The 23,811-nt window shown below is 50.1% G+C and overlaps 1 protein-coding gene across 2 annotated transcripts in view; it reads left to right on the top strand.

Annotated features, from left to right (window-relative positions):
• RBKS (ribokinase) overlaps nucleotides 1–23,811 on the top strand; it is a 572,657-nt gene that overhangs the window by 356,541 nt on the left and 192,305 nt on the right. For both annotated transcript variants that reach the window (XM_086949486.1, XM_086949487.1), the window contains one exon: nucleotides 23,167–23,258. In XM_086949486.1, coding sequence (XP_086805612.1) covers nucleotides 23,167–23,258 — 92 coding nt within the window. The remainder of the gene's footprint in view (nucleotides 1–23,166; nucleotides 23,259–23,811) is intronic.

The raw sequence follows: 23,811 nt of genomic DNA, 5'->3' as shown, positions 1-23,811 counted from the left end.
CCCCTGGGGACCCCATTCCCCGGGGCTGTGCCTCTTTTATTTTGTATTTTTTTATGTAAGAGGGCTTTGTGGCCCCCCTCCTAGGCCACTTCTGGCCCCGGGACTCCATCCCCCGGGGCCTGGCCTCTTTGTTGGGGACCGTGGGGGGAGCCCCAATATCCCCACAGTCCCTGCCGGCTCCCCGCATCCTGCATTCCTGCTCTCGCTTTCAAAACCCAAACCACAGTTTGCTATAGCCATAGCATAGCCATAGCCAACAGCAGTGTCCCGGGGTGGGCACCCCGTGACACTGCAGGAGCCGGCCCTGGGAGGTGGCGATCTCCAGGGCCATCAAGGGCTCCAGGAGGGGGGGGGCGGCAAGGTGGTGGTCCCTGGAGTTTGGAGGTCCGTAACGGAACCCCGCATTTGAATATCAGTGCCCCCGGGAGGTGGCGGTCTGCGGGTGTCTGGGGGGAGCTCGAGCCCCCCCACACAGGTGTATTTTGTTAAAAAAAAGTCCCAGGGTGGCGGTCCTGGGGGCTCGGGTGGCCTTGGAGGGCCCCCACCCTTTAAAAAAGAAACCCGAGGTGTGGCGGTCCCCAGGGCTGCGAGGGGCTGCGTGCCCCCCACAACTCTTTAATCAAGCCCCAGTGTGCCCGGGGCAGTGTGGGGAAATTGGGGCCCCCCACACATTCTTTTCACTGCCCCAGGGACCTGGCCCACCTAGGGGCTTCAATACAATGAAGCGCGGCTGCCCACACTTCATTTTTTTAATTTTCTCTGCCGGATTTGCGCCCCGTGCAAATTCGGCAGATTATTTGAAAAAATGAATTTTTGGGACCTGGGGGTCCCTGTGGGATCCCCTGAGCAGGCCTAGGGGATCAGGGTGTTTCTACCCTGCCCCCTTTTCTTGTTTTTCGCATTTATGTTTCTCTTTTCTTGTGACTCGGTTCTACCAGGTTCTACTGAGTCACAAGATGGCTGCCAACACTTCCTTGTTTGGAGTGTTGACAGCCAATTAGAATAAAGCTCGTAGTCGGGAGGGTCCGCGGATACACAGTGCCGCTAGATATCAAAACTTTTATTTTTTGATTTTCTCAGCAACTACTAAACATATTTACACCATTTAAGAAAAAGAGTGCTGGTGGCCAAGATGGCGGCGGAGTAGGACGCCTTTCCGAGCCGCTCCGGCGCTGATCCGACGAAAGCATCTAATAGCACAGTCCTGAGGGAGCGCCCCTGCTCCAAAAGTGGTGTGGAAGGCTCCCTAGCGAGGCGGAGTGGTTTGGTGCCGTCGGTGGGACGAAGAAACCCCGAGATCGTCCACGGGATCGATTGAACTCCGCGGCCTGCGCATCCCCGGCCTCTCTTGATCTCGACGGCTGATGTAGGAGGAGGGCGGAGCTCCTGAGAACCCGCTTGGAGACCCCGATGCGGGCGCAAGGTGGAGAGTCGCGTTGAATCGGCGAAGCGGAAGGTTTTGCTACGGAGGTGGCTTGGGATCCCCTGGCTTGTGAGGCGCAGCAGACCCACGGGGCTTGACTGAGAAGGCTCCACAGCAGCCGGCGGTGGTCGCCGAGAGGTGGCCCGAGATGTCTGAACGCCGGAGGCGATGAACCTGGGCGGTGGCGATTATCCTGGCCGAGACCGGGGGTGGTGAGCGGTGCCAGATCAGCGGATCCCGGTGGAGCCCGGGCCACGTGTGGGACGGATATTTACAACAAGGGGTGGTGAGGGACAGAGTCTCTGAATTAAGCAGAAAGCTCTCACCCAGTCAAGAGATCAGGGCTAGATCCAACACCGTTTTTTAGCTCACTGCACCATCCCAGTTTCAGAACCTGGCTGTATGCAAATTAGTCTGTTCCTGTCCCAGTGCATGATGGGAACAGGGCAAACCAAACTACAAAAGCCAATTCTTACACTGGGAAGGAAACAAGCTCCCGGGGACCGGTTTCTGGCATTACAGCCGTCTTCGGCCCGGTTTGCTTGAATCCTGATGGTGCAATGAGCAAGGGTCTCACATCTGAGAATACCCTTCCACGCTTAGGGTGGACAAAATTATTTACAACAAGGGGTGGTGAGGGACAGAGTCTCTGAATTAAGCAGAAAGCTCTCACCCAGTCAAGAGATCAGGGCTAGATCCAACACCGTTTTTTAGCTCACTGCACCATCCCAGTTTCAGAACCTGGCTGTATGCAAATTAGTCTGTTCCTGTCCCAGTGCATGATGGGAACAGGGCAAACCAAACTACAAAAGCCAATTCTTACACTGGGAAGGAAACAAGCTCCCGGGGACCGGTTTCTGGCATTACAGCCGTCTTCGGCCCGGTTTGCTTGAATCCTGATGGTGCAATGAGCAAGGGTTTCACATCTGAGAATACCCTTCCACGCTTAGGGTGGACAAAATTATTTACAACAAGGGGTGGTGAGGGACAGAGTCTCTGAATTAAGCAGAAAGCTCTCACCCAGTCAAGAGATCAGGGCTAGATCCAACACCGTTTTTTAGCTCACTGCACCATCCCAGTTTCAGAACCTGGCTGTATGCAAATTAGTCTGTTCCTGTCCCAGTGCATGATGGGAACAGGGCAAACCAAACTACAAAAGCCAATTCTTACACTGGGAAGGAAACAAGCTCCCGGGGACCGGTTTCTGGCATTACAGCCGTCTTCGGCCCGGTTTGCTTGAATCCTGATGGTGCAATGAGCAAGGGTCTCACATCTGAGAATACCCTTCCACGCTTAGGGTGGACAAAAATATTTACAACAAGGGGTGGTGAGGGACAGAGTCTCTGAATTAAGCAGAAAGCTCTCACCCAGTCAAGAGATCAGGGCTAGATCCAACACCGTTTTTTAGCTCACTGCACCATCCCAGTTTCAGAACCTGGCTGTATGCAAATTAGTCTGTTCCTGTCCCAGTGCATGATGGGAACAGGGCAAACCAAACTACAAAAGCCAATTCTTACACTGGGAAGGAAACAAGCTCCCGGGGACCGGTTTCTGGCATTACAGCCGTCTTCGGCCCGGTTTGCTTGAATCCTGATGGTGCAATGAGCAAGGGTCTCACATCTGAGAATACCCTTCCACGCTTAGGGTGGACACAAATATTTACAACAAGGGGTGGTGAGGGAACCCCGCATTTGAATATCAGTGCCCCCGGGAGGTGGCGGTCTGCGGGCGTCTGGGGGGAGCTCGAGCCCCCCCACACAGGTGTATTTTGTTAAAAAAAAAGTCCCAGGGTGGCGGTCCCGGGGGCTCGGGTGGCCTTGGAGGGCCCCCACCCTTTAAAAAAGAAACCCGGGGTGTGGCGGTCCCCGGGGCTGCGAGGGGCTGCGTGCCCCCCACAACTCTTTAATCAAGCCCCAGTGTGCCCGGGGCAGTGTGGGGAAATTGGGGCCCCCCACACATTCTTTTCACTGCCCCAGGGACCTGGCCCACCTAGGGGCTTCAATACAATGAAGCGCGGCTGCCCACACTTCATTTTTTTAATTTTCTCTGCCGGATTTGCGCCCCCGTGCAAATTCGGCAGATTATTTGAAAAAATTAATTTTTGGGACCTGGGGGTCCCTGTGGGATCCCCTGAGCAGGCCTAGGGGATCAGGGTGTTTCTACCCTGCCCCCTTTTCTTGTTTTTCGCATTTATGTTTCTCTTTTCTTGTGACTCGGTTCTACCAGGTTCTACTGAGTCACAAGATGGCTGCCAACACTTCCTTGTTTGGAGTGTTGACAGCCAATTAGAATAAAGCTCGTAGTCGGGAGGGTCCGCGGATCCACAGTGCCGCTAGATATCAAAACTTTTATTTTTTGGTTTTCTCAGCAACTACTAAACATATTTACACCATTTAAGAAAAAGAGTGCTGGTGGCCAAGATGGCGGCGGAGTAGGACGCCTTTCCGAGCCGCTCCGGCGCTGATCCGACGAAAGCATCTAATAGCACGGTCCTGAGGGAGCGCCCCTGCTCCAAAAGTGGTGTGGAAGGCTCCCTAGCGAGGCTGAGTGGTTTGGTGCCGTCGGTGGGACGAAGAAACCCCAAGATCGTCCACGGGATCGATTGAACTCCGCGGCCTGCGCATCCCCGGCCTCTCTTGATCTCGGCGGCTGGTGTAGGAGGAGGGCGGAGCTCCTGAGAACCCGCTTGGAGACCCCGATGTGGGCGGAAGGTGGAGAGTCGCGTTGATTCGGCGAAGCGGAAGGTTTTGCTACGGAGGTGGCTTGGGATCCCCTGGCTTGTGAGGCGCAGCAGACCCACGGGGCTTGACTGAGAAGGCTCCACAGCAGCCGGCGGTGGTCGCCGAGAGGTGGCCCGAGACGTCTGAACGCCGGAGGCGATGAACCTGGGCGGTGGCGATTATCCTGGCCGAGACCGGGGGTGGTGAGCGGTGCCAGATCAGCGGATCCCGGTGGAGCCCGGGCCACGTGTGGGACGGAAGCGGTTTCGGGGATAGCGACAGCACTCATGCATGGCCGCCATTGGACCTCTGCTCATCTGCGGGCCTGAGCTTTGCCCCGTGCACCTGTGACGACTAAGGCACGTGCTGCTGGACATGCTGTGAACGTCGTATCAGACGGGCCAGGGGTGCTGCGGACTATAGTTTGAGGCTTGGCACTTGAGATCGCAGGCGCCCGCTCTAGCCTGGGCCGAGCGACAAGGCCCGCCATCTTGTTTGGCCACGTGGCGCTTGGGTGGTGCGCTGCCTGCCGCCATGTCTAACGCACAGCGCAAAATCCACCCAACAGCCGGCGTCCCCTGGAGCTAGTGGATCGTCGAAGCAGTCGGACGATGAAGCCCCGGCGACGAAAGCCTTCATGACTGAACTCTTTGCCTCCATTAAGGAGGATATCTCCGAGCTCCGGGCGCAATTGGCCTCTGATCTGCGGGAGGTGCGGAGAGATGTAGACGGTTTAGGCGAAAGAGTGGCGACCCTGGAAGACCATGATCTAAGTATGGCCAACGATGTGCACTTGCTGCAGCAGGATATCATTCGCCTCACCGAGCAGAACCTGGACTTACAGACGCACACGGAGGATTTGGAAAACCGTTCCCGCAGGAATAACATTCGTATCAGGGCTGTGCCCTGGGATGGTGAGGCAGGGGACCTGCGTGGTTATGTCCAGGAGCTGTTCCTCCAAATACTGGATGAGGAGGATACACGGGAAATCCAAATGGACAGAGTACATAGAGCGGGGCTGCCCAGGCGCGGGGGGGGCCCCCCAGATATCTTTGTGTGCGTCCACGACTTCCAGGTAAAAGAGCGGATCCTCCGCAAGGCCAGAACACTCTCGTCATTGCAATTTCGGGACCACCGCCCCCAACTGTACCAGGATCTAGCGGCCTCCACCCTGCGGAAAAGAAGGGAGTTCCGCCCAGTGACTGCCTTTCTGAGAGAACGGGGCATCGCTTATTCCTGGGGGCATCCATTCCGGATCATCTTTCGGTGGCAGAATCGACTCGCACAAATCCGCACGCTTCAGGCGGCAAAAGACCTTTTGGGCCTGGAGGATGTGCCGCCTTCGCAGGACACAGCCACTTCTCCGTCCCGGAGGCGCCACCGCTCGTCTTCCTGGCATAGGGTGGGCGCTTCGCCTGACCGGCGGCGCCGGACCTCACTACCAGCCTGCAGGAGTGGGGAAGCGCTATGGCATCGGTGGCTTCGGCCACATTGGCTGATACGCAGCAAAGCTCCGGAGCGGCGTGACCTCCTTATCTTGATGGATCGGCGCCGGAGGGGTTCGGGACTTCCGGTCTGGGGGTATGAATGTACTCTTGGAGGAGACACCCTCGACTGTGGCCATGGGGGATAGTGTGTTAGTCCCCCCGGCCTGCTTCCTGGAAGGAAGGCCTCTTACGGACTCCGGCCTTCTGGACATGATGAGTACTGTCTTTGCTTTCACACTTTTGCTTTTGCTCTTGTTTCTGGTTGTGTTTCAATTGAGGGAGGGATGGGAGTTGGGGAGTTTGGGGTGTTGGGGGAGACCTGTGACGGTTGGAATGGGGGTGTGAGACCGCATCCCGACCAACCCGACCAGTACTCCACCCTTCCCCGAACTCACCTCCTTCGCCCCCCCCGGGACTGTATCCCCGGCCTCATACTACCACCGTAAGGACTCGACCTGAGACGCCAGCGAAACGCCAGAGAATCAACCGCTTCTTTTCCCCACAGGGACCAACCAGAACATCGGGCCGGACAGCCTTAAATATCGCGGACTCCGGAAGCCCCGCCCCTATGGCAGCGACAGCACCCGATAAAAAGGAGAGCCCGGAAGTGCAAGTTGTCGGAGATTTGTGGCAGGAACCTCGGACTGGTGGATGCGACGGTGAAGACGGAGGAGACGGAGAGCAGACGGCTGAAGCAGACGTGTGGACCGAAGAGTGGTGGAGTCCACAGGAGGTGGCTGTAGAGCGGCCGTAACTCAACGGGAGAGTTACGGCGGACCACGTGAGTGCCTTTAACCTCCCTAATTCAACTCACTAGGAGTTCCCTGTATATAGTCCCTGTAAATCTCCCCTTCTCTTTAGAATCACGTCCCCCTGCACTGTATTATACTTGTATAGCACGGAACTCTTCGAACCGCCCCCCCCCTCTTCACGTCCTGACCAAGCACCCTATTCTTCCCCCTACCCCTTGTTCCTTCCTCCCGGTCCCTTCCTTACCTCACTGCCTCGTTTTCTGGTCCTTCCCCACACACCCGGGTGACGGTGACTGCAGCAGAGATCCTACGACTAGGATAGGACTAACGGTCCCTTTTGTTTCTCTTTTTGCTCCCTGCCCTCCGTGGATCCTCCCCATCGCTGGAGCCGCCGTTGGACCCGCCGAAGACCACAAGCGGCAGCGCCGACCCGGAGTGGACCAAGACCCGGACTTCCTCTTTTGTTCTCCTTGTGTTCTACCCTGTGACTTTGAAATAAACCCCTACTATAGCACACTATATACGGCCTCCTCGCTTGCTTTTCCGGCCCGCTGTACACCCACCCTCACATTTGGTGTCAGAAGTGGGATCTGCCGGAAGCATGGAGGCCGTTATGAAGAAGATGGCGGATTCCCAGGAGCAGTTTGCCAAGTTGATGGAGCAGTTCCTCAAGACGGCCGAGGACGATAGGGGCCAACTCCATGACGTCTTGAAGGGTCAAGGGACCGCCCACGGAGAGAGTATGGAGAAGCTAACAACGGCCCTGGGTCAGCAGAGACCCCTAGCCTCCCTTCCTTCGGTGGTGCTGCAGAAGTACGTCCCGGGGGAAGACCCGGACTACTTCTTTACTAACTTTGAACGACTTGCCCAAGCAGCCAACTGGCCAGAGGACCGCTGGGGGCAATACTTAGGACCCCTTCTCACTGGCGATCTACAAGCCGCATACCAGCAGGCCAACATACAGGGCACCACCCCGTATGCCGATATCAAAAGGTGCGTGTTGGAAAGGCTTGGGATCGACGACGACACGTATAGACTAAAACTACGCCAAGCCAAAGAGAGGCCGCAAGAGAATCCCCGGGCCCTCTCGTTCCGAATCAAGGATCTTGCAAACCGGTGGCTCAGGCCAGAAAACTCAACAAAAGACCAGATACTTGAGAAAATCTATTTGGAACAGTTCCTGAACTCTTTACATCCTGCCACACAGCGCTGGGTGAGACAACATTCCAGACTCACCCTAGAAACAGCCATTGAGATAGCCTCCGCCTTCAGCCGGGCCCAGGAACTCCAGCGGGGCAAGGAGGAACATCCGCAGCGAGCCTCGAATGCTGGTACATCGCGCCCTCTCCGACCCCTTTTACCCCGAAGACCGGAACCCACACCCCTGTTTTCCTCCCCGGTTGTGTTCCGCCCCCCTAACCCAGGACCCCAGTGTTATGCCTGTGGTGGCTACGGTCACATTGCCCGGATGTGCCCGCAAAAGGAAGAGCCTATGGAGGTCGGACTTGTAAGGAACTATCTATGCAACCCTCCGGGCACCACACCCCCAGCCTTTCATTATCCGGTCTCCATCAACGGCCAACGAGTCATGGCCCTTGCCGATAGTGGCTGCCGACAAAGCGTCCTGAGACCTCAAGATCTGGCACATCCAGTCAATCCTACCGGGATGGTTGCCATTCAGTGCGTCCATGGGGACACCAAACAATACCCCACTACTCGGGTGTGTGTCCAACACCAGCATGACCCCGGCTCCTCCCTCACCATTGGTCTGGTTCCCGCTCTCCCCGAACAAGCCATTCTGGGGAGTGACTATCCGGGGCTGCCTACGCTTCTCCAGGACACCTCGAACTCCTTGTCTCAGTGGTGGAAGGACGCTCCTTATTCAGGCCAAAACCACCCCGCAACGATTCCGAAAACCCCGAAAACCAGAAGCCAGAAGAGACAAGAAAGGAAAGAATACGTCAAAGCGTATCCCGTGCTTACTGATGACCATCCGTGGCAGACGAATAGGGAATTCCGAGCGGCCCAACAAGAAGATCCCCTTCTGCAGGAAGCGTGGGGAAGGGCGCTCGAACACGAAGACCCTTTGCAAGTAGGTCCCTATTTCTTTAAGAAAAACGGGTTGCTGTACAGAAAAGGTGGGCCCCAGCAGAACGCCCAGTTGCTTATCCCGGCTCCCTTCCAGGACAAAGTCCTCTTTCTTGCCCACAGCCACCTTCTGGGGGGTCACTTTGGCGACGAAAAGACCAGTCAAACCATTTTAGAGAAATTCTTTTGGCCCGGGGTGTACCAGAAAATCAAAAACTATTGTCGGGAATGCATTGTATGCCAGAAAAACAGCCGACACAGACCTCCCAGAGTGCCGTTGCAACCCCTTCCTCTCATAGACGTCCCTTTTAGTCGAATAGGGATGGACATCATAGGACCACTCTTGCCCTCCCGTAGCGGCTGTCGCTATGCCCTGGTCGTAGTCGACTACGCCACCCGCTTTCCTGAAGCCATACCCCTGAGACAACCCACTACCCAAACGATAGCCAAAGCCCTGATCTCCCTGTTTTCCCGGGTGGGGTTTCCCCGGGAAATCCTGACCGATCAGGGCACACCTTTCGTTTCGGCCTTAATGAAGCAAGTGTGCGCGGAACTGGGGATAAAACAAATCCGTACTTCGGCCTATCATCCGCAAACGGACGGGTTGGTGGAGCGGTACAACGCCACCCTCAAGCAGACCCTCAAGAAACTCTTGGGCCTCGAAGCCAAAAGGTGGGAGGACATGCTACCCTTGGCCCTCTTCGCCATCCGCTGCAAGCCCCAGAGCAGCACCGGCTACTCACCATACGAGTTACTATATGGTCGTCCCCCGCGTACCCTGCTGGACATGGCCCAAGAGGCCTGGGAGGCCGAACCAGATCGCACTCGTCCGCTCCCGGAATACCTGGAGAACTTGAAGACACACCTCTCGATGATGCGAGACATAGTGAGACGGAATCTCGAGAGTGCTCAAGAAAACCAAAAAAAGCAGTATGATAAAGGCACCAGACCCCGTGAGTTGGCTGTCAACGACTTAGTGCTCCTCATGATGCCCTCATCGGACCAAAAGCTCCTTGGACAGTGGCAAGGGCCTTATACCATCCTCAGACGGGTAACCCCGGTTACCTACGAGGTTGAGATAGACCCTAACCGTGGAACCTCCCAGATATACCACGTGAACCTACTGAAAAAGTGGGAAGGACCCCGTCCCGTGCTATATGGAAAACCCGATCGCCAACTCCTCTCTTTTGACACCTGTGTTGATCCAGAATTGACTCCAACACAAACCCAGGAATTACGGGAGTATCTGGCCCCCCTGAAAACGGTCTTTTCCTCCTCACCTGGTCGAACCAGCATCACAGAGCATGCCATAGAAACCACACCAGGAAAAATAGTACGCTTAAGGCCCTATAGACTTCCCGAGGCACGCCGAGAGGTCATCAGACAAGAGATAGCCGACATGCAGAAGATGGGAATCATAGAACCCTCAGTGAGTGACTGGAATTCACCCATCGTCCTTGTGCCCAAACCGGATGGATCGGTCCGGTTTTGTATAGACTTTAGGGAGGTCAACAAAGTCTCTACCTTTGACAGCTACCCCTTACCCAGGGTCGATGAAATGATCGAAAGGATAGGCAAAGCAAAGTACATATCGACCCTGGATCTATGCAAAGGGTATTGGCAAATACCCCTCAGGGAACAGGATAAAAAGAAGACCGCCTTTTCTACCCCTGAGGGGTTGTTCCAGTTTCTGGTTATGCCCTTTGGTCTACACGGGGCCCCCGCCACCTTTCAGCGCGCAATGAACCGCGTCCTGAGACCCCACGCCCAGTATGCTGGCGCGTATTTGGATGACATCATCATCTTCAGTGACAGCTGGCCCCAACACTTGAAACATCTATTTGACGTTGTCTCCTCCCTAGGGTCCTTTGGGTTCGCCATCAACCCCGCCAAAACAACCTTGGCGGCGAAAACGGTTAAATACCTGGGGTACCTTCTGGGCGACGGGGTAATCCGACCTCAAGAAAGCAAAACAGCTGCCATTCGGTCCCTTCCCTTCCCCCACACTAAAAAGGACCTCCGAGCCTTCCTCGGGCTTCTCGGATATTATCGACGCTTCGTGCCAAACTTCTCCCAGAGAGCCGCAGCCCTGACGGATCTGCTGACGAAAGCTAACCGATCCGAGGAGAAGCTACGGAATCCCTCTCCCGAAGCCTGGCAAGCCTTTATGGACTTGAAGGAAGCCTTGACCTCCAGCCCTGTCCTGATACCCCCCGACTACTCCAGACCTTTTATCCTACAAACGGATGCCTCCGACCATGGGTTAGGGGCAGTATTATCCCAAAAGGATTCCCAAGGTGAAGAAAGGCCTATTCTATATGTCAGCCGCAAGTTGTTCCCTCGAGAAAAACACTACGCTGTGGTGGAGAAGGAAGCCCTGGCCATCAAGTGGGCGGTGGACCATCTCCGCTATTATCTGGAGGGCAGAGACTTTGTCCTCTACACGGATCACGCCCCTCTGGAGTGGATGGCCCGGAATAAAGGTCAGAATGACAGGGTCCTCAGATGGTTCCTCTCCCTACAGCCCTTCCGTTTTACCACCAAGCATAGGAAGGGGTCCGAACAGGGCAATGCGGATTTCCTATCACGATACCCGGCGTCTCCCTCCCCTACAGGAAGGACAGCTAGGGAAAGGGGATGTGAGACCGCATCCCGACCAACCCGACCAGTACTCCACCCTTCCCCGAACTCACCTCCTTCGCCCCCCCCGGGACTGTATCCCCGGCCTCATACTACCACCGTAAGGACTCGACCTGAGACGCCAGCGAAACGCCAGAGAATCAACCGCTTCTTTTCCCCACAGGGACCAACCAGAACATCGGGCCGGACAGCCTTAAATATCGCGGACTCCGGAAGCCCCGCCCCTATGGCAGCGACAGCACCCGATAAAAAGGAGAGCCCGGAAGTGCAAGTTGTCGGAGATTTGTGGCAGGAACCTCGGACTGGTGGATGCGACGGTGAAGACGGAGGAGACGGAGAGCAGACGGCTGAAGCAGACGTGTGGACCGAAGAGTGGTGGAGTCCACAGGAGGTGGCTGTAGAGCGGCCGTAACTCAACGGGAGAGTTACGGCGGACCACGTGAGTGCCTTTAACCTCCCTAATTCAACTCACTAGGAGTTCCCTGTATATAGTCCCTGTAAATCTCCCCTTCTCTTTAGAATCACGTCCCCCTGCACTGTATTATACTTGTATAGCACGGAACTCTTCGAACCGCCCCCCCCCTCTTCACGTCCTGACCAAGCACCCTATTCTTCCCCCTACCCCTTGTTCCTTCCTCCCGGTCCCTTCCTTACCTCACTGCCTCGTTTTCTGGTCCTTCCCCACACACCCGGGTGACGGTGACTGCAGCAGAGATCCTACGACTAGGATAGGACTAACGGTCCCTTTTGTTTCTCTTTTTGCTCCCTGCCCTCCGTGGATCCTCCCCATCGCTGGAGCCGCCGTTGGACCCGCCGAAGACCACAAGCGGCAGCGCCGACCCGGAGTGGACCAAGACCCGGACTTCCTCTTTTGTTCTCCTTGTGTTCTACCCTGTGACTTTGAAATAAACCCCTACTATAGCACACTATATACGGCCTCCTCGCTTGCTTTTCCGGCCCGCTGTACACCCACCCTCACAGGGGGGTTGTTTGCTGTGTGGATGCGGGTGTGTGTGTATAATGGCGTTGTAGATATCATTGCAGTGGTTAGCCGGCGAGTGTTGGACGTCTCTTGCGTGTGTATGGGCCTAGTTGTGGAGAGGGGGACACTTGGAGTGATGAGAGCAGTTTTTTGGGTCCGCCTTTGTTATGCCGATTAGCATAGGGACATGGAATGTTAAGGGAATGAATTCGCCACAGAAGCGGCAGAAGGTTTTGAAGTACGTAGTGGACCACCACCTTGACATTGTCGATTTGCAGGAAACCCACCTAGCGCGGACAGATGAGATGCGGCTCCGCCATAGGGCCTATCCCATTATTTATAGATCTTCCGCTGCTACGAAACACAGGGGGGTGGCACTCCTTTTCCGAGCTACGCTGCACTTTCAGCCTGTGGAGGTCCGTCACGATAAGGAAGGCCGTTGGTTGATGGTCAAAGGGCTAATACAAGGTCGATTGTGCACCTTCATAGTGGTGTATTTACCCAATGTTGGTCAGAATAAATATCTGCAGGATCTGTTGGTGAAGGTGGGGGACTTTGCAGAAGGTCAATTATTCCTGATGGGGGATTTCAATCTGGTGTGGGACAAGGATCTGGATAGCTCAGGGGGACATAGCGCGGGTACGGGAGTGTTTTCTGATTCGGCACAGTAAGGGGTGGGGGAGCTGGGACTAGTTGATGGCTGGCGATTTTTCCACCCTACCACGAAGGATTACACATTTTTCTCACAAGTGCATCATTCCTACTCCCGTTTAGATTTCATTTTCCTTAGCCAGTCCCTGCGCGGGGACGTGATGGATGCCGCCATTCTTCCAATCTCTGTATCAGACCACAGTCTCTTGATGCTTAATCTTCGCTGGTCGCCACCTGATGCATCGCACCGGAAGTGGTATTTTCCGGCGTCGGTGGTCAGGGACGATGTCTCTAATCAGGCATTGCGCCGCGCTATCCGAGAATTCTTTGACCTCAATCCCCCATCGGACACCTCACTGTCGACCACGTGGGACGCCTTTAAAGCTACGATCAGGGGCACGTGCTTGGGACTCAACTCGCAGATTAACGCATTGCGGAGGAAGGAACGTGAGGAATTGGAGGCTGAGGTGGTCGAGCTCGAACGAGCTCACAAACTCAACCCCTCGAGAGTGACTCTTCGGCCGTTGACGGCAGTGAGGGGTAAATTAAAGGCACATTATGCCAATAGGGCCGAGCTTACTCTTCTGCGACTGGGGCGTCAATCGTATTCTTGCGGCAACAAAATTGGTAGACACTTGGCGTGACAATTGCGGGATAGGAGGGAGCGGGAATACATAGGAGGGATCAGAGATGCCGCAGGAGTGTTGCAACATCGGGATGGAGCGAAGGCGGACATTTTTGGGCGCTTTTACGCCGAGTTGTATACGGGCGACGCTCTGGATGCGGAGTCGCAGCGGGAGTTCCTACGCCGCTTGCCGTTACCCCGAGTGTCTAAGGAATGGAACGAACCGTTAGAAGCACCGATCTCGAGAGAAGAGGTTCTCTCCGCCATCAAAAACTTGAAATTACACAAGGCCCCGGGTCCGGATGGTTACACAGCGGTCTTCTACAAGACGTACGCTACTGAGTTGTGTGACTTTCTGGTTGCCCTCTTTAATGATATGGCTACATCCGGGAGGAACGCAGGGACCCTGGCGGAGGCGGTGATAACGGTTTTGTCGAAACCAGGGAAGGACCCGGAGCACTGTGCTTCGTTTCGTCCCATAGCCTTGCTTAACATTGACGCAAAGCTATACTCGGCGATTCTGGCTGGCCGTCTACAAGATCTGCTGCCGGCGATCTTACACCCAGACCAGTCTGGCTTTATCAAGGGTCGCCAGACTCACGATAATACCCGTAGAGTGGTTCACCTCATCGAAAAGGCGGACAGGTTCCGCATTCCGGCTGTGTTGGTGGGTCTGGACGCGGAGAAGGCCTTCGACCGCGTGGATTGGGGCTTTCTGTTTAATACGCTGCGAGCTTTCGGCTTCTCTGATAAATTTATTACTATGGTGCAGGCGAACTTTTGCAGCCCGCGTTCGAGGGTGGCAGTGAATGGCCACCTGTCGGCCTTCTTCCCACACTCGCGGGGCACTAGACAGGGGTGTCCCCTCTCCCCCTTGTTATTCGCGCTCAGCATTGAGCCTCTGGCGATGGCGGTGAGGGAACACGAAGGGGTGAAGGGCATACCGTTCACGGGAGAGCAACACAAAATCTCCCTCTTCGCGGACGACGTGCTGCTCTCGGTGGCTGATCCGGCTGGTTCTCTGCCCTGTGTTAGGGACATTTTGCTTGAATTTGAGGGTGTGGCTGGATTTAAAGTAAATTATGGCAAGTCTTACATTTTGAATTTGACTTTATCGCAGGCTGATGTTGCTCAGGTGTGGGCGTTGACGCCGTTGGCTTGGGCTTCTGGCTCGATTATCTATCTGGGAGTCCACCTGACTCCTACTGTGGGTAAGCTATTCGCGGCCAACTTCCCGCCCCTCCTGGTGAAGACTCGGGCGGAATTGGAGAAGTGGAAACCTAAATTCCGGTCCTGGTTGGGTAGGGTGCATGCGATTAAAATGGTTCTGCTCCCCAAATATTTATACCTATTCCAGGCCTTGCCTATTCCGCTGGATAGCGCTTACTTCCGGCAACTCAAAACGATGGTATTGAAATTTGTCTGGCAAGGGGGCCGAGCGCGTCTGTCCTTCGCGCTTCTTCGCCGACCACGGTCGGAAGGTGGGGTTGGTCTCCCCGACCTGCGCCTCTATTATAAGGCTGCCCAACTGAGGGTCATGGTGGAATGGTAGCAGCAGTTCTCTGAAAAACACTGGTTGCATATGGACCGGAGCGTGGCGGGTCGGTCCATCTGGGATTTAGCCTGGAAACCGAAGAGGGATCGCCCCGTGAATGCTTACATCAGTACCCCCACGGGCACTACACTGAAGGTATGGGACACCTTGGCTGGTGATGAGAGGTGGACGACCTTCCCGTCTCCGTTCACGCCATTGCATTTCAACCCGGCCTTCCCGCCGGCGCTTGCCGAGGGGCCCTTTGACGCATGGAGAGAGGGTGGATGCAGGGCGCTGCTTCACTTGTTTCACGGCCCTGACCCTTTGACCTTTGCTAATTGCGTGCGGGACTACCAGGTGCCGCAAACTGATAGATATAGGCATGTTCAATTGCTACATTGGGCCACGTCGCCGGGGGTGCTGGAGGCGGCCACGAGGCCTCCTTCGAAATTTGAGGCTTTTCAGCTGCGGACGTCCACCATGAAAGGAGCCATTTCCTTTCTATTTCAGCTGCTGCTTCAGTCCTAGTTGTCACCCAGGCCACGCTATATGGAGCAGTGGGAGGAGATGGTGGGGAGGGACATCGCCAACGCCGAATGGTCAGCGCTGTGGAGAGATATGACCCAATTCAATCACTCGATCCACTTACGGGAGGCTCATTTAAAGACTCTCACGCAGTGGTATATGGTTCCGACTCGGCTCTATCGTATCTACCCGGCTACCTCGGACAAGTGCTGGAGGGGTTGTGGCCTTCTGGGGGACTTCCGCCACATTTGGTGGGATGAAATTCTTTCCCATATCAAGGATATCCTGCGATACCCCATTGAGAACTCTTTGGCCTTTGTGCTCCTGGGCCTACGGGACCCAGGTCTTGAGCACCAGACGCGCGCGGATAAGAAAATCTTATGGCTGTGCTTGGGAGCAGCCAAGCTTACGCTGGCGGCGGCTTGGAAACGAAAGGAGGCACCGGCGATCTCCCTTTGGCACGCGAGGCTCTGGAGACTTCTGAGTCTGGAAAGAATGGCGGACATCTTCCTTGGTAATTACAAGAATTTTAAGCACGTGTGGGGCCCTTTGGTAGCCTTCCTGTCTACTGGCCTACCTTCAGCGGTTTGCCCAGCATCATTGAGATCCTTACACCTCTTCCAACTTTAGTGTGCCTGCTGAATGACTGTGGTATGTTTGTGTCGCCGTCACAGGGGGAGGAGGGGGGGAGGAGGGAGGGGGCTGGGGAGTTGTATTTTTTTTCCTTTCTTTTCAGTGTTGCAACCGGGGTGCCTAATTTCCACGGATGGTGCATGTTTGTGATCTTTGGGTTGCCCGAAGACCTGCTTGAAGGGACAATTTGATTTAGCAAAGACTTAGCTCCTAAGGAGCACTATTTTTGGGTTTTGCTTTTTCTACTAGTGCTTGTCCTCATTGCCTGTTTTTTTTCTCTTAGCATTGTGGCATTACCACCGTCTTAAATTGCTTCATTTCCCACTGTGTGGGAACATGTGTGTCGCCCCGGTGCGGCTTATTGTGTTTTCTTTTCCTTTTTGTTAATTGCAAAATAAAAAATTTTACAAAAAAAAAAGAAAAAGAGTGCTTTCTGAACCAAGCACTACCTTTTTGCCAAATTTGGTGTAATTTCGTTCAGCAGTTTAAGCTGTAGCAGTGTCTAAAGTTTCCTATAGGAAATTCATTTTCCGACCTCTTTTTTTTAAAATTTCTCAGGAACTACTGAACGGATTTACACCATTTAACAAAAGAGTTCTTTCTGAAACATGGGCTATCTTTTTGCCAAATTTGGTGTAATTCCGTTCAGCAGTTCGGGCTGTAGCCGTGTCTAAAGTTTCCTGAGGAAAATAACATGGAGAAAACACGTTTTGGGACCACCCTTCTTTCTCAGCCCCCACTTACCAAATCACCTTGAAACATTCAAGATAGGAACTGACCGGAGCGGGCCATCAGTGAAAATTTCGCGAAGATTCTTCATCCGACGCCAAAGTTATTGGGAAAACAAAAAACGCTTTTCTTATGGAAAATAGGTCCTAACTATAACTATCTACAAGCGACTGGCAGTAGAATATATATATATGTGTATATATATATATATATATATATATATATATATACAAAGTCCTGCAATGCGACTCCTCACATCACCATCAGGAACAGATCTCCAAAACACCAAGAGTTTGATTCAAAAAGGTGGCTTTATTTTTCCCTCGCCATCGGCATGACGCGTTTCGGCCGTCAAAAACGGCCTTGATCACATGGCCTCAAATTACCAATGGGGGTGTTTATATACTGTGTAAAATAGAGGTAGAAACAATAACATCAAATCAAAGGGGTGAAGGACATGGAAAAAATACTACGTTGCACACACGTAAATAGATACAAACTCAAAAAAAAATACTAAATATACATGTATGCGTATGAGCTCATTGTAAACAATGTAGATTCATATGTTTAAAAATTAGTATTTTAAATAAACATAGTAAATCCGGAAAAATATGCATGTCCGAAGAATAAAGTGCTAGTGCATAATCGAGCCCAATAATGAACCATAATAATTTCGGAGTATGTACAATGGTTGCCAAGTGAGCTAATTCATATTGATTTGTCACTCTATACAAGTCAAAACATATGTGCAAATACTGATAACATGTCCATAAGTAATGAAACAAACCCCATAAGATGTTATGAGAAAAAACAGTGCTCAAGTGCAAAAAAGTGCATGAAATACTCGCAGTTTGTACATATATGCTATGATTAGAAACGAATCACAGCAACAGATGTCATGTAACATAATGTACCTGCGCTAGTGCTATTAACCCACCACAGTTAAAAACATTTAAGGCATTGCTGCTGATGTTATGAGTTCACTATAGCCATAGTGACTAAATTACCATTTATAGTTTTAAATTTGAAAACCATTTCATCAAACAGATTGGAACACAGTTTCTAGTAGACATGGGCTAAAACTGTATTGAGCTTTACATTTACAAAAAGGAAGAAACACTATGAAAGACAGAGTTACACAGGTCAGCGGAAAATGATATATGAACAGAATGCTACTCTCGAGATTGCACCATAGGATGAGGATATAAGTTTACAAAAAAACTTGTAAATCTTCCCCCCTATTTAGCCCATTAGGTATTCTAGTATTTAAGAGAACAATATATTTGCTCTCTAGTTGTCTCAGAGTTTTCTCACGGTCCCCCCCTCGGATGTTTTTGGGGACGGAGTCAATCACAAAGTAGGTGAGGTGGTTCAAGTTCTTGGCATGTACAAGTTCGAAGTGACGGGCAACAGGGTAATTTGCATCAGAGTTAACTATTGCCCTGAGATGTTGTAATATGCGGTTAAATACCTGTAACTTGGTACTGCCCACATATTTGAGCTTGCACGTACACTCTAATACATATACAGCATGATCTGTACGACATGTATACAGTTCTCTGATAGGTGTAGGCATGGGATTAAATGGAGATTGAAATTCCACCGTGTTCACCCCGAACTTGCATGCTCTGCATGAAATGCATTAGTGAAAGCCTTTTTTGTTAGAGATCCTCACCGTGTTCTCACTCACCTCTGGACTAGTTCTCACTAAGCAATCTCTCATCGAGGGTCCTCTCCTGAATATAATGGAGGGTTCAATGGGCAGTAAGGGCGACAAATTGATGTCTGTATGGAGTATGGGCCAATGTTTTTTGAGGATGCCCCTTATTTTTTTCTCCTCAGTGTTGAAGGTGGTAATTAAACTAACAGTATTGATGTCATGCTTTGGGGGATTTTCTGCCTCAACGTTCACATTCGCAATGGATTCTCCCAAAACGTTCTCTCTGCTGATGCTGTTGGCCTTTTCTTTAGCTGCCCTAAGGTCATCCATAAGGTAACCTCGCTTTAAAAATCTCTGAATAGCCTCTTCCTGGCAGGCATTCAGATCAGACTCCGAACTGCAGATTCTGCGCATTCGTATAAATTCCCCATAAGGGATACTTTTTATAAGATGTTTGGGGTGCGCACTGGAGGCGTGCAGAATAGAATTACCAGCCGTATTTTTTCTATGGAGTCTGGTAGCTAAGGCATTGTTTTGGACATAAATATCAACGTCCAAGAATTGGATATTGGTTTTGCTGATCTGACTGGTGAACGAAAGGTTAAGGCTATTGTTGTTTATAATCTTAACAAAGTCTGTGGCAGAATTCTCATCCCCCTTCCAAATCATACAGATGTCATCAATAAATCTCCAATAGTGGACGATATTATTGACGAAATCCGGGATATGCCTGAGGACATGCTCCTCCCACCACCCCACATGGAGGCACGCATAGGTGGGAGAGAAGCATGCCCCCATAGCAACTCCTCTTAACTGCTGGTAGATCTCCTTATTAAATAAGAAGTAATTATTCATTAAACACAACCTAATCATAGAAATAAGCATATCATTATGATTCTTGTACATGAGGTTACGTTGATTTAAATAATACTTAACAGTGTTAAGACCATCTGTATGTTCAATACTAGTATATAGGGAGCAAATGTCAAGGGCCACCAGAATATACCCCTACTCCATTCCACCTCTTTTAGTTTAGACAAAAAATGCCCAGTATCCTTGATATAGGAAGGTAGACTAACAACAAAATTCTGCAAAAAGAAATCGACATATTTAGACATTGGCTCCATAAGACTTCCCTGGGCCGAGATAATAGGTCGGCCTGGAACAGGGGACACTTGTTTGTGGATTTTGGGTATTAAATACAAGGTGGGGGTCAGGGGATGGTCAATTTTCAAATACCCCAATTCTTGCTTAGTTAAAAGACCTTCCCTCTTCCATTGATGTAGTTCTTTGTGGATACTGTCTTTGAGGTTTCGAATTTCACAAAAATTACCCTTTCGGTAACAAATAGTGTCTGAAAGATGGCAATTAGCTTCATCCATGTAGAGGTCTTTTGGCCAGATGACAATATTGCCTCCTTTGTCGGCCTTGTTGATAATCAGATTTGAATTGCTCCTTAGTTTTTTCATTAGGTTGAAGTATTGTTTTTCTAAATACTTAAGTCTTTTATTTTTTCTGGAAGTGTTGATTTGCAAAGCCTTGAGGTCCTCTGTGATCATGTCATTAAAAGTGTCAATTGCATCCTTAGGCATCAGTGGCATGAACGTGGATTTGGGTTTGAATGGGGTTTCACTTGGTGCGTTGATGTTCATCCCCATTTTGTCACATTTGGTTTGAGTGCAATATATATATATATATATATATATATATATATATATATATATATATATATATATATATATATATATATATATATATATATATATTCAAACACTCCTCCTTTAAGAAGATCACGGGGGACACAGCGGGATTCTTGGCAGATTATCTTTAATCAGAACATTCGGCATTGACCGGTTTCGGCTTGTGCCATTTCGAAAAAGGAATCCCGCTGTGTCCCCCGTGATCTTCTTAAAGGAGGAGTGTTTGAGTTTATATGTTGCGCGGTTCCTTGACGCGCACGAGGGACCCTCACTACAAGTGGCTGTGGAGGACCAAGGAAACGAACTGAATATATATATATATATATATATATTCACTTTAAAAACCATAGGTTTCAGGCCTTATATAGTTAGGAATTAGCATTTAAAAAAACATTGAAATTGCTCCTATATAGTTAGTTGTACTAACTATATTTCGCGCACCCGCAATCCTCTGCTGATGATGTCACATATTACATCATTCATGACATGGTCAGTGACATCACTGATGACATCTCAAATGACATCACTGATGACATCACTGATTACATCTCATTTGACATCACTGATGACATCACTGATGACATCATCCAGTGACTGTGTGTTTCTGTAAAGTTTAAATATGTTTTACATATTGAAGAATGAGTGGATGTATAAGTGTCTGGATGAAGGATTTAGTAGGTGCGTGACTGACTGTATGAGTGAGTGATTAAATGTGTCTTACTAAATGCATGGGTTAGTGACTAAACTGTCTGAATGTGTGCATCAGTATGTCTGTTGTTGTGTAAGCTGCTGCATGTGTTGATCAGTAGCTATATGATTGGCTATATGGGTTATTGATTGGTTGCCCAAGTATTTGAATGGGAGACTGAGTGTGTGTGTGGGTGGCTGGGAGGTGTGTGACTCTGTGCATAGATGTGTGAGCAGTTGATTCACTAGGTGTATGAGTTCAAGAGTGCATGTGGAAACAGCTATATGGGTGGTTGACTGTGTGCATTGGTGTGTTGGTGAGTGAATGGATATCTCAGTGCTACATGTGCAAGTAAGTACATATGTAAAACACAGTGCATGTGAGAGTTGGCATATATAAATGACTATACATGAGAGCTAGGGAATGTGCGAGTGGCTATATGGATCATTGTGTACTTGTATCAGTGATTGTTTAACCCCTTCGATGCTCATGACGAGCTCAGCTCGTCATGAGGCACAGTTGAGCTGTGCTGATGATGAGCTGAGCTCGTCATGAACAATGGTAAATCTGCAAATCCAGCACCGGGGGGGAAAACCTCTAGCAGCCAAGGTGATAAGAGAGTAAGTATGTGTTTGTATATGTTTGAATAAGTAAGGTGTTGTGTGTATAACTGTATAGTTGAGGAAATGGAAGTGTGATTGATTCTTTGCATGACTGACTAGGTGTGTGAGTAACTCCATGGAGGAGTGGCAGTGTGTGAGTGTCTGTATAGGTGTATGAGTGCATATGATAGTGTTGTATTGATGAGTGACTGTATGTATGAGTGATTCTATGGGTGAATGAGTGAATGTGTGTGTAGACCTAGGAATCAGTGAGTGCGTATGTAGTAACTGGTATTGGTGTGTCAATGGTTGCAAGAATGGTAGTCTGTGTTTAACACTGGGTGTATCAAAGGTTATATTAGAGTGTGAGGAGGTGCATCGTATATCACATGAATGATATCATCAGTGATGTCAAATGAGATGTCATCAGTGATGTCACTGACCATGTCATGAATGATGTAATATGTGACATCATCAGCAGTGGATTGCGGGTGCGCGAAATATAGTTAGTACAACTAACTATATAGGAGCAATTTCAATGTTTTTTTAAATGCTAATTCCTAACTATATAAGGCCTGAAACCTATGGTTTTTTAAGTGAATTTGCAAGGTCTTTAAAATGCTAATTCCTAACTATATAAGGCCTGAAACCTATGGTTTTTTAAGTGAATTTGCAAGGTTTTTTAAATGCTAATTCCGAACTATATAAGGCTTGAAACCTATGGTTTTTTCAGTGAATTTGCAAGGTTTTTTAAATGCTAATTCCTAACTATATCAGGCGTGAAACCTATATTTTTTTTCAATGAATTTCATAGGTTTTGTAAATGCTAATTCTATTAGCAGATAACTTTTATATATGTTATTATCCTCTGTGACCACCTGAGCAGCCATCTTGTTTCTCAGGAGAAGTGAGGCACAAGAGAGCACAAAACAAGAGTGGAAAACGTGAAAAGGGGGCAGGGTTGAGACCCTCTGACCCCCTAGCCCTTCTCAGGGGGTCCCAGAAGGATGCCAAGCTTCATAAGGCTCACCCTCTCACAACAAAGAAGGATGAAATGATCTTTCATAGAATTTTTTTAATTATGTGCTAAAGGTTAGGTAAGAAAAATTTCGAAATTCTCGTCAGGCTGAAATGTTAGCTTAAATATACATTTTTAAAGGGATTCAAGGGTTTGTAGGTTGGCTACAACTATCTCTCTCTGAGTCCAGAAGAAGGAAACAAAGTGCAGGTGAGTGCATCTACTTACGTAAAGGCTGCAGGTGTGCGTGTCTACCTGAGTAGACACGCAAGATGAATGCAAGCATTGACTTGAATAAAACTATCATATGTAGATCTAAGAGCTGACACTCTACAAAAGGTCCTTTTCTCCTCAGTTCTCTCTAAAATAGTTTGGACTTATATTTTGGAAAGATATATGAACTGTACTTTAAAAAAAAAATGCTACTGGGGACCACAAATATTTCGGAAAGTAATTAGAAAGTTAGAGAATGGAAGAATATTCTACAGTTGTACACACATACACACACCCACTCACCACCACCACCACACAAAGACACATACGTCCATTTACTTACATCACCTACTAAAGGAGTTGATAAGGCCTACCAAGCTATCTGGCAAAGTTGCTTATTTTGGTAAAAGCTAATGTATTATTTTTGTTTGAAGCGTATTTGTGTCACCGGGAGTGTACTGGGAATTATTTAAACAACCATTTCCTTTTGTTTCAGTAAAGACCATATTTAATCCTGCACCAGCTATTGCAGACCTAGACCCTGGATTCTATACCCATACTGATGTCTTCTGCTGTAATGAGAGTGAGGTAATGGCTATTTCAGTTTGTACAAGGATTAGAAATGGCCCCTAAATACTAATAATTTTATGTAAATTTTGGTACCACCGAGTATTTATTTGAGTGTACTAGTCCATATAGTGGATACAAGGCCCTGCATGATGACTGTGGGCTGGCTAGTTGAAAAACAAATGGAAAACTTTACAAATGAGTATGACATGGAGGTAGCTATGACCATATGTGATATGTGTTATAGTATTATATGTTTTTGTATTTATTTTTTATCTATGCTTCTAGCTTCGTCGATAATCACTGAACTGGTACTGGATAAAGATAATGGCTTCCAGTAAGCCACAGATGCTTCAATTCTCCAATACTTCATTGATACCACTCTGTGGGCCATGTTCAGTGGTGCTTGCATGAGCCGCCGTACCTGTCCTTCTTGCACAAAATCTGCACTGTCTTGCTGCAGTCCAGGATGACGAAATATCTTTAGCGGCTATTTCACCCCTTTTTTGCCCACAACCCTTTTGCTGCCTCCTCAAAAAGAGGAAGGGAGGCTGTTAGATCTGGGGGTCTCTAG

This window comes from Lissotriton vulgaris, unplaced genomic scaffold (assembly GCF_964263255.1).
Source record: "Lissotriton vulgaris unplaced genomic scaffold, aLisVul1.2 SCAFFOLD_1000, whole genome shotgun sequence".
Classification (NCBI taxonomy): domain Eukaryota; kingdom Metazoa; phylum Chordata; class Amphibia; order Caudata; family Salamandridae; genus Lissotriton; species Lissotriton vulgaris.
Note: the sequence above shows the minus strand (reverse complement) of the source record. Positions and strands in the feature narration are given on the sequence as shown.